The sequence below is a fragment of the Acanthopagrus latus genome, chromosome 19 (genome assembly GCF_904848185.1).
Source record: "Acanthopagrus latus isolate v.2019 chromosome 19, fAcaLat1.1, whole genome shotgun sequence".
In the NCBI taxonomy this organism is placed as follows: Eukaryota; Metazoa; Chordata; class Actinopteri; order Spariformes; family Sparidae; genus Acanthopagrus; species Acanthopagrus latus.
The window spans coordinates 18,069,752-18,080,797 of NC_051057.1; the positions used below are offsets into that span (position 1 = coordinate 18,069,752).

The 11,046-nt window shown below is 44.6% G+C and overlaps 1 protein-coding gene across 2 annotated transcripts; it reads right to left on the reverse strand.

Moving 5' to 3' along the window:
- Positions 1-1,645: 1,645 nt before the first annotated feature.
- zic4 (zic family member 4) lies at positions 1,646-7,994 on the reverse strand. 2 transcript variants are annotated; one of them, XM_037079145.1, is made up of 3 exons: positions 6,499-7,992; positions 5,761-6,390; positions 1,646-3,102 (listed from the first exon to the last, which is right to left on the reverse strand). In XM_037079145.1, exons 1-3 carry the CDS (start codon positions 6,923-6,925, stop codon positions 2,660-2,662), a joined length of 1,500 nt encoding a protein of 499 aa, XP_036935040.1. In that variant the 5' UTR covers positions 6,926-7,992; the 3' UTR covers positions 1,646-2,659. The 2 variants fall into 2 exon arrangements, with proteins under 2 accessions (XP_036935040.1, XP_036935039.1); XM_037079144.1 differs by having other exon boundaries at positions 5,761-7,994.
- Between the last annotated feature and the right edge of the window lie 3,052 nt (positions 7,995-11,046).

Consider the following 11,046-nt stretch of genomic DNA (forward strand, 5'->3'; position numbering starts at 1 on the left):
GCACACCTTCCTGACTCTGTCCCCCCTCCTCTAAATGAAACAACCCCTTTAAATGTCGCACTTATCCTTCACTTTCAGCGCTGAATGGGGGGGAAAAAATAATGTTTTTACGCGACTCAGTTAGTTTCTTGTCCGTTTTGACGACTGGAACTAAAAGCTTTAGACGGCCCAATAGAGAGGAGCCCAGTGTAGAAGAGCCCCAACAAATCGGTGACAAAGGGCTTTCCGTGTCATCAACGTCGTTCAGACGACCCAGAAGAATCCCTCTGATATCAGCTCCCACTTCAAAGACTCCCACTTTTCAATTGAGATCCAACTATCTTGTTTTTTTTTCTTCTTCTTCGTTCCTTTGTTTCCCTCCCTCTTTACGCAACGAGAAGCTGGTGCCAAAAGAGGCATCATCATCATCATCATCATCATCATCTTCTTCTTCTCCTTCTTCTTCGTCTGTTTGGTTTTGGTGTTTATTCTTTGCCTTCAGAAACTGTCACGCACTTAACCAAACTCTATAAACGTATCAGGGAGTTTGGAGCTCTGCTGTTTCCTCCCACTTCAGGCTCTCGAGTTGAGTGAAACTTTTTTTTTCTTTTTTTTTAAATACATTCTTAACTCCTCAGCCAGAAAGTCCCCCCCAACACACACTGCACGTTTTCTCCACTTATTAACTAATTTAATGACATTTTTAAAAAATGTATTTATTTCACCCTGTGAATTAATTCTACACGTGTCAGGAACATGTGCAGTTTCTGTCGCTCTTTTGTTGAGTTTTCTCTTCCTACACATTTCATGTATAAAGCCTTAAAATATGATTATGGTTAAATGTATCCATTCAGCTCTCTCTCTCTTTATTATGGTGCGGGACAACTGCGTTTTCAGCGGCTTCACTCCCCTTTGATTCTCCCGAAGTAGACCCGAAGCAATAGAATATATTTTTCCTTCTTTATTCTGGCCCTCGTCTGCAGCATAAAGGACATAGATTACCGTTTCCTACCCCATGGGACGCAAATATTACATTCTTTAGAGCGGGCTTTTGAGTCCGCGGACTTGGCCCCATATCATTTGAGTTTGACTTGGCTATTGCTATAGAAATCTTAATTCACCATGAGGATTCACCGTCGTGAAAAAAAATGGCTCTTTGTGCTGAAACGCTCTTTGAAGTCTGGATTCAGAATATTGTAGCCCTCCATCAGCCCCTCAAGCCCCCCGACAAAAAAAAGGAGAAAAAAAAAAAGCAGAGCGGAGAAAGTAAGACTTTAACACGAGTTAAGTCGCCCCCCCCCCCCTGTCTTTTATTTTTTATTATCAGAGGGAAATACTTTAGAAAATACTATCTTTAAATGTATAAAAAGGAACTTTCACTGACGTTTTTATGTCTTTTTGGATTTTAGCACCAGAAGAAAAGTAAAAAGTAGACGTGGGAGGATTGTAGCTGGAGCATGTGTGTTACAGGAAGCAACAGTTTTAGAAAAGATGAAAACTGAATAATTGCTTTTAAAACTTTTTTTTTTAAAAAAAAGGAAATAAAGAATAGAAATTTGCACATATTAACCCCCAGAAAAGTGTCCACAGATGAACCGCATGTGAATTGCAGATAAACCCGAATGGCTCAGAAGAGGTTTTTTTTTTTTTTTTTTTTTTTTTGCACTTGAGTCATACAAGATTTATTCAAAATACTCACAAATTACAAGGCAGTTCGGTACCGCATGTTGAGTGCCGCTCGATTTCAGATATTCAAAAAATAATAATAATATTAAAAAATAAAAAAATATTGACGACAATGATACAAAACCACCAACAAAAAAAAAAAAAGAAAAATGTCCACTTTGATAAAACATTTATAATTTCACGGTCGTATATCAAATACTGCAGGCGTGTGAAACAGTTCTGCGGTTGAGCCTCTGCACAGATGAGCAGGGTTGAGGGAGAAATGGTGTCAACATAAAAATGTTTTGTACAAATAAACTGCAGTCACCGGAGAGAAAACTGCGCCAGAGACACAATCCTTCCAAAAAACTATCAACATCAACACATCGAAACTTATACAAAAATTTACAAATGTACATTTTGTTTTGTTCGCCCCGATTTTTTTTTCTTTTTTTTGAAACATGCACTTTGGTTCAATCATACAAAAAAAAAAGAAAAAAAATCCTCCAAGATCAGATTGAAAAATAAATAAAAAACATATAGAAGTCAAAACTCGGAATTTCTTCTTCTTCTCTTTTCTTTCTTTTTTTTTTTCTTTTTTACAAAATAACTTTACACCAACATGCCTACCCTACAATAACGCACCACATTAGTCTAACGGATTTACACGACTCTCCCGTCCACAAGTGGAGCAGTGGAGCCGTTTCAGGGCGTGAACAGGCACCGAGCCAACCATTTTGAATCGCTGAGGTTTGTAAAATATATTCTTTTAATGTGCCTGGAAATTAGCACGTCTTTAAAAGTTTGCACGTTTTTTTTTTCCTCCTTTCCCAATGTGGTTCAAATGCGTCTCTGGGCATCTGGGTGTCTGTTTTGGGTGTCTCATCAGTAAGGGGCCCCTCGTCACAGGCGGATATATAGGCACCAGAGCCAAACCATTTTTTTTTTAATAGTCGAGCTCGTGAAAAAAAAAAAGTGTTCTGTCACTTTTTCTGCTGCGAGTTTTTTTTTTTTTTTAAAACGCGTCCCTCGGTTCTGGGTTTCTGTAAGGTGGCTGGTCTGTGGGGTCGGGCGTGGAGGGCCCGCTGGGCGGTGTCTGGGCGCCGCTGGCACCTGAACTGTGGCACACGTACCACTCGCTTAAATTGGCGGGCTGGGAGGAGGCTCCCACCGGCTCCGACAGCACCGAGGAGCCTCCTGGCTCCCGGCCCAAGTCTGAGGAGGGGGACACCAGGGACGGGGTGGACGACTCGTAGCCCGAGCTGGGCGGGGGGGACTTGCAGTGCACCTTCATGTGTTTCCTCAGGGAGCTGGGGTGCGTGTAGGACTTATCGCAGCCTCTCACTTTGCAGTTGTAGGGCTTATCGCTGGTGTGGACGTGGGAGTGCTTTTTCCGGTCGCTGCTGTTGGCGAAGCGTCTGTCGCAGCCGTCGAACTCGCATTTGAAGGGCTTCTCACCTGTTAACGATGAGGGGGGACACAGACACACAAAATCAGTAAATCAGATATTCAAATCATGTTGTTGTTTAATTCAGGAGACTTCATCTGTAACACGGGTGTTTTAAAAGCACCAACAATGCGGGTAACCTGACTTTATGAGCACACATGAGAGAGAGAGACTGAGCAACAAGTATCAAGGAGCCAAACAAGGTCGAAGTGACAGAAAGATCTCTCACCTTCTGCTTATTGTCTGAATATGATTCATTTTTCCTTCTTATTTACAGTAAACGCACGCTTGCACTTTAAAGGAGCAGTCTGCAGTTTGGAGAGAAAGATCCTCCAAACAAACACACTCTCTTTGTTTTTCGCGACTGAGTAAACAAAACTTGACATTGCAGGACGACACAGTTCCTCAAAAACTTCACTCACTCTTGTTTCTATACTTGGCGGACCCTGCCACCCCTGGTGGTGGTGGTGGTGGTGGTGGTGGTGGGGTGGGGGTGGCAGGGTCAGCTTTAGTTATTCAGTTATGGAAAGAAAAACAACAACAAAAAAATCACACACACGTTTCTCACTTTTTCAGGGGGATTATAGCCTCATGAATGTTGTTAATATTATAACTCTGAGTTTGTGTCTGATACAAAAACTGCAGATAGAGAAGAGAAGAGAAGAGAAGAGAAGAGAAGAGAAGAGAAGAGAAGAGAAGAGAAGAGAAGAGAAGAGAAGAGAAAACTTTGTCTGTTTGGACAGAGCTGTCATTAGTCTCAGCCTGGTGTAAACAGGGGGGCTGAACCCCCCACTGTCCCGGGTCTATACCTGGCGTCTGCATGCATCAAGGCATACGTCAAAACAGACAAGCTATGAGCACAGACATGGCGGGCCTAAAACCAACTGAAAGGCGTGATAAATGAAAGTATCGCCACAAAGCCAGGCGGGCTTCACCCCAGTGTGTGCAAACGGCAGCAGCAAGAGAAATATACATTTATAATGAAAAGGAAAAAAACAAAACCCTGCAGACGGTTCCGGACTGCGTCTTAATTTTGCGTCTTAATAACGAGTATTCCTACCTGATTATGACAAGGCAAGAAAGGGGAAGAAGAAGAAAAAAAAAAAAAGACAATCTGAATAAATTACACGGAAATCATCCACTGCTGATTTTTCTCCTCCGATTAAAGCTTTTGAGAATATGTAATTGCCTCCGTCTAATTACACTTGCGGGTTGAATATCAATTTGACCTTCAGCTGTTGGGTTGAGAGAGCCAATCAAGGATATTAGTGTAGTACAAGAAGCCGTCGAGGAACAGACCCCAGGGGCAGACCCCAGTCATAACCACACTTTCGGGGATAGGTTTTAAACATGATACCAAAGAAGGAGAAAAAAAAAGACCAGGCCCCTTGGGAAGTCAACACACAGAAATAATTTAGCAGATTTGTACTTAGGTAATGTGAGCAAATGATATGAATAATACATAGGGCGAGGAGAGAGAGAGAGAGAGAGAGAGAGAGAGAGAGAGAGAGAGAGAGAGAGAGAGAGAGAGAGAGAGAGAGAGAGAGAGGTGGTAGTGGTGGAGGGGGAGCGCCATGCAGCCACCGCAACAGAAAAAGAAGTAATCATTGTGTTCATTTACAAGTCTGACTCGACATTTTGAGGCCCCTTCTCTCTCTCTCCCTCTGTCTCTCTCTCTGTCTCTCTCTCTCTTTTCTCCTCTCTTCCTCCTCTCGAGCTCCACACGCAGCACGTCACTGCTGGGCCACAGAGGCGAGCAGCCATGTTGTAGCTGGAAATACGTTTGTTTTTTTCTTTCTTTTTAAAAGTAAAAAAAAATCAGAGGCTGCATTGTGCGGCACGTCAGTCACTGGAGACTGCTCTGGCAACCTGTTGGTGAATTATTCTCGCCGTGTGTGAGAGAGAGAATGTGTGTGTGTGTGTGTGTGTGTGTGTGTGTGTGTGTGTGTGTGTGTGTGTGCACTTGTCAACTTGTTGCTTTGGCTACAGGCTATCGAGGAGGCTGATCAGCCCACGAACACGCACGTCACATCACTAAATAATAACAAGAACACATGAAGCAAAAGCTTGGAGCGCTCCTCTCTCTCTCTGCGCTGCAGCTTTAAATCTAATCAATCCAACCAACTGTTATTGTGAATATGAGCCGGAATGAGAGCTAATGCGCACAGCAACAAGTGCCCAAGGGAAATTTAAAAAAAAAAATCAAATAAAATTTAAAAAAATCAAAATAAAAGCATCATCGCCATCACCATATCTGTTAACACTTCCACGTGAAGGTGGCATGTTTTTACGCACAAAGCTGCGCAGACGAGGAGCTGATGTGGGCCCTCGGTGTTTTCTTTTGAGGCTCAGATAACGTCCTGAGTGAGCTGTACCAGAACATTAAACTCGCGATGCAACTCATAACAAACAGGTGGCCCAGTGGCTGCTGCCGCTGCGCTGATGGATCAGCGGCACAGATTGATTAATTGGCTCAGCAGAGAATATTTTAAATGCGTAAAAAATCAAAGAAAATGACATTAAATCGCACAGGAGACACGAAATTACGCACAAAAAAACACGACTCGACTTCCCTGCATTTGGATTTCAACATGCAAATCGATTATTTTACATGACACATTTCCTTTTTTTTTTTTTCTTTTTTCCTACAAATATATATATCCACTGACCTGTGTGCGTCCTCTTGTGAATCTTAAGATTCTCGGATCTGGCGAACACTTTCCCGCAGCCGGGGAACGGGCACGGAAACGGTTTCTCCCCGGTGTGCACTCGAATGTGATTTACAAGTTTGTACTTGGCTTTAAATGGTTTGCCTTCCCTCGGACACTCTTCCCAAAAGCATATGTGGTTCGCCTGCTCCGGTCCTCCGACGTGCTCCACCGTCACATGCGTTACGAGTTCGTGCATGGTGCTGTAAGTTTTGGAGCAAAGTTTCTTCGGCGAGTGTTCCGGCTCCAGCCACTTGCAGATCAGCTCTTGCTTTATCGGCTGCCTCATGTAGCGGAAAAAGGCTCCGGCTCCGTGGTGGTGGTGATGGTGGTGAGCGCTGAGATTCATGTTCAGATTCAGACCACCGTAGCCATGCAAAGGCGAGGCGGAGAACGGATCAGCCCTGGAGCTTGCCACTTGACTCAAGTGATCAGACCTAACGTACATTTCTCCAGGTAGTCCTAACCTTATTTGTCCATTCAACGCTTGGCCACCCGGTGATCCGCTAGAAGGCTGGTCGTGATGGAGTCCGGAGAAGAGGGTATGGTTCCCAGCGTCAGGGTGATGACCATAGTGTCCGGGATAGCTACCTGTTGTTGAGACAAACATTCCGTGGTGAGAGGCTGAACCAGCAGTCTGGTCAGTCAGTACAGGCATGGCTTGAGCTGTCAGATCTCTCCGGATGAGGAAATCCCTACCTGCGGATAAAGCCTGGGCCGTGTGAGACATAGAATAGGGGACCGATGTCGCCTGAACCGGGCCAAAAGCTCCCGTTTGACTGGAGACCACTTCACTGTGGCCTGCCATATGATGATTGTGGTGGTGGTGATGGTGGTGGGGATAATGATGGGCTGGGCTGATTTTGAGGGCCGCGGAGTGCCCCATGTGTTCTGGCCCGAATGGACTCGGCCCCAGGCGGGGTTCCGCAGTAATCTCCCCAGGGTGCGAGTGAGCCATTGAGTGTGGATGGCTGCTGAACCCCGGGAAGCCTGTCACGCTCTGAGGGGTATGGTGGTGATGATGGTGATGGTGGTGAGCCCCTGCCAAGTCAACTAATCTCAGCGCCGTGTTCCGTTTGGAAAACGTAGGGTCCATCACGGGGCTTCCCAATGCATCCACGCTCATTACTTCCTAATTTTAGAATAACTTGACAGCAGGCAAAATAATAATGATGATGACAAATATATTTTAATCGCAATGAAAAAATAAAAGGAAAAAAAAAAGACTTTATAAAGTTAAGTCTATCTGCAGACTACATGGAATCCCATTCGGTTGAGAGGCAGCAGCAGGACGCTTTGATACTGAATAGAGATTCATGGTAGGCGCTGCAGCCCGTGGAGCTAAACAATCACCCTGCGCTCTAATTGGTCAGAGCTCGGTGATTGACGTCACCAGTGACAGTTTCCAACGTGATGAAAAATGTCTTAGTGACAGCGAGCAGCCAGCGCGCATGCGCAGTGCCCGAGGCAACGCTTGAGAAAAAAATAGTTGTTATGCAAAGGTTATCGTACAATAAAAGTCCTTAAAAAGTTGATCCAGATATACAGTCGTCTCTCTTTTGTCGCAGCGGACAAAGGCAGCGCGGCTATGAAACGGCAATTTCCCCGCTTTGATGGTGCAATTACAGAACAGGCTGCCGCACAAGAGTATGCATATTGTCACTGTAAAAGTTGTAAGGATCATAAATAATGCAGTGATATCTTCATTTTGCCCCGCAACGTCCGAAAAGCAACTTTACGCACGAATTACGCACAACTTTACGCACGTAGAAGATCGGCGTCAGCTGGAGGAGAAAGAAAGAAAGAAAAAAAAAAAAAACCTTGTCCGCTTCAACCGAAAGGAGAAAACTCCACGTGGGAGTTTCAAACAGTCCGGAGTACATACCATTAATATGCGCTTTGATAAACACCCATATTTACACATCCAAAGCGTTTAGCGCCGTCAGCGCGCGCTGCTGCGGTGCTCAGACTCCGTGCTCTGGCGGGTTGCTCGCTGGGATCCGTGTGTGTGTGTAGGGAGTGTGACTAGGGGCGAGCTGCGGCCATTGTCCCGAGGAGAAAAAAAAAAAAAAAGGAAAAAAATTGTAATGGACGGGACCTGTTGTTATGATCCGGGGTAATTTTGCTTTAGACCCAGGACGGCAGCAGCTGAGGGTCACAGGAGGTGGTGCCGCTGCAGACTTAAGGTTGAAAATAAAACGTGTGTGTACTGTAAGTATCGGTTACTACAATCTTCTCATTCAAAGTCTTCACCTTCTTCTTCTGTCTTTTTGTTTGTTTGTTTGAATGCTGCAAAGATATTAGTCATGGGTCATAACTACATGTATTATCTGACTCGTGTGTTGATTATTATCTACGTGGAAACGAGCGTTTTGAAAACTAAAAAAAGAGTGAAGAGGACTGTTTTTTAAAAAATAAATCCGATGTGGAGGCGTTGAAATGTCGAGTAACGTTTCACTGTACGCGGGTTACAGTCGTCAGCTCGGGGGACGTTTCTCGTCTGTATACGGAACACAAATGCCCCCCAAAAATAACTTAAGTCGAATATGAAAACTTGGAAATTTAGAATATTTCCCTGTCTCGCCCTGGTAATACTCCTGTAATTATCAGCTGTCACTGTCACCTTTATTTGTAAGTTATTGTGAGATATATGTTGTGTGCTGCGACCATCATGGTGTTACCGAACGCTTCAGATTTCTTTTTTTATGTAGCCGGAGGGCTGTTTAAGTCTGAGAGCTCAGTCTTAATACATTACAGAGTGGAATGACCGTAAAGGGGGATCAATACTGTACATGAACGCGTCTTTGAGTCCAATATAAAAAAAATGGGATATTTGACTTCTGGGTAATTCATGAAGGGTCGTTAAACTTTTGCAGCCTGGATTTATTGTCACAGGCGCTCGTCAGGATCTGAAACTGTCCTCTCTCCTCCACGCACAGTTTTCATTTTGTTATTTTCGTTTCATGAGAAGAAGAAGAAGAAAAAAAATCAGCTGGACATGATGTGAACTTTTTTTTTTTTTTCTTTTTTGAATGACTTTGAATTTGTTGTTTTTTTTCCCCCAAAGTATTCAACCGGGTGGGCTGAATAACGGGACGCTCGCCCCAAACCTTCAACACCACTGAAATCATAAAAACAATAAATAAATAAATAAATAAATAAATAAATAAATCATCCTCCTCTCGGGCCATTTCTTCGGATTGACTTGTCAAAGCCCGCTGCTGACAGCGTCCCCATCCAGCACGTCAGAAATTCTGTCAATATTTTGGAGGCTGTGTGACGGATCCAAAAGATGTTTATTAAATAGCCCCCTTTTTTTGCGCGTGGGGCTCATGAGGCTCACAGCTGTAAGCCTTCAGGAGGCATCAGGCACACAGCGACCAGCGTAATGCAAAACTTTGAAGTGCTATTTCTGGTCCAAGTTGTGCATGCACTCCACTCTTGGAAGACGAGTAAGCAGGGGAGTTGTATAAGGTCCCAAACAAAAAAAAAGAGAGAGAGAGACAGAGAGAGAGAGGGAGAGAGAGAGAGAGAGGAGAAGGGAAAAAAAGCTGAATATTGTACAGAGGTCTCATAAAACACTGCTTTCGCTGCTTTTGGCTTTTAGTGGCTTTCACTGTAAAATCCCAAATAGCTCCTGGAAGCCATTTTACATTTTCTTACAGTGTGACTCCAGCACATTAGGATTCATGACACTAAACGGTTATTGGCCTTTTAATTGCAGGACGCCTCTCTTTCTCTTTCTTTTTTTTTACGCATAAAAGTCATAAAATATGCTAGAATCGTTCTGGGGGCGCAAACCTGGCGCGGGAAACCTTAAATACACCTGCAAAGTTATATAATTCCAGCGAGCCCCCCCTTTTTTTCCTGGCAAAGTCTCCAGTATGTGACCTGCACTCCTTGACTTGTTCAGTGATGTGTCATTCTTACCGTTCCTCCACCTGTTGAAAGAGCCCTCCAATTTGCGCACAGCAGAGCGGTGGGTCGAGTTTGTAAGGTCTAACTTGTTAAGTTGAGAACAACTAAACTTCCCCCTCTTTTCCCCCTGGCCTTTTTTTTTCTTTTTCTTTTTTTTTTTTTGGAGAATGCCTCGCAAGGAAACTAGCCTGGTAGCCAAGTCGATATTTTAATGGTTCGCATGGCACGCCTGCGCATGTGGCTTTGAACTCTAGCAGCCGGAGGTTCCTGCAGAGAGCGCCGCAAATCCCACTTGATAACTTCGACAACCCGCAACGTTTTGCACACAGGCTATGCATCACTGGCCTGCAAGAGAAGAAGAAGAAGAGGAAAGACTGAGTGACTTGCACAAGCCAAATCGTGATGGATACATTAGGTGTGTAAACCAGTGCATCCAGGTTAAACACGGGCCCTTAGAGCCAAGGTGAGGTGCTGCTGCTGCTGCTGCTGCTGGTGGTGGTGAGCATGATGATGATGATGATGATGATGATGATGGTGGTGGTGGTGGTGGTGGTGGTGGTGATGATGATGTGGGAATCTAAAGCACAGACGCTGCACTGGTGTGTGAGCAGAAACACTGTGGTCAGAAAACAAAACCTTGCGTGGATTTCCTTCAAACGTAAAAAAAAAAAAAAAAGTATCAAACATGGAGGCGCTGATGACGACTGAGTGCTGACAGTGGACATGTCAGACCTCAGGTGTGTGTCCCCCACGGGGGAGTTGGGGGGGTTTCCCGAGAAGAAAAGGACGTATAGCTCGTCCTCTGGGGTCCCACCTTTGGGATACTGTGCAGGTGTGTTTAGCACGCTGGTGGCGGTGAGTCACACGTGTGTTGTGTGCTTGTTCATGGATTGATGCACAGAAAGCGCAGAAGTGACATCAGCACACGGTTTGCTTGCTAATCTCAAACCTCCATGTTAACAAAGACGGTCTGACACATTTGCCTGATAAGCACTTAATTCACTACATGTCCACAACATGTGCTTTGCCCATTTTTTTTTTCTTGTTCTTTTTTTTTTTTTTTTTAACAAATCCAGTTCTCTTCTCCTGCGCCTCAACTTTTTTGTTTTTTTTGCTGTTATTCAGCCTTTTAACCAAATTCACAGTCAGCAATCTCACAATATCTGGGATTGATGATGCAAAGAGGCCAATAGAAGTGTGGGCCCTGCGCCGTGGATTGTTATTTGGTGAGTGGATGTTATTGGGGGGAAAGGGGCTCCGCCAATGGGCGCTCGGCTGCGGGGCCACGTGTCCGCCCCCCTCCTCTCCCATTCATCAGGGCTGGACTGT

Excerpts from the sequence above, each read along its gene's own strand:
- zic4 (XM_037079144.1), bottom strand. The coding sequence starts at position 6,925 with ATGAGCGTGGATGCATTGGGAAGCCCCGTGATGGACCCTACGTTTTCC. Across the intron at positions 3,103-5,760 it reads TCACAAGAGGACGCACACAG|GTGAGAAGCCCTTCAAATGC; the intron begins GTCAGTGGATAT and ends CATCGTTAACAG.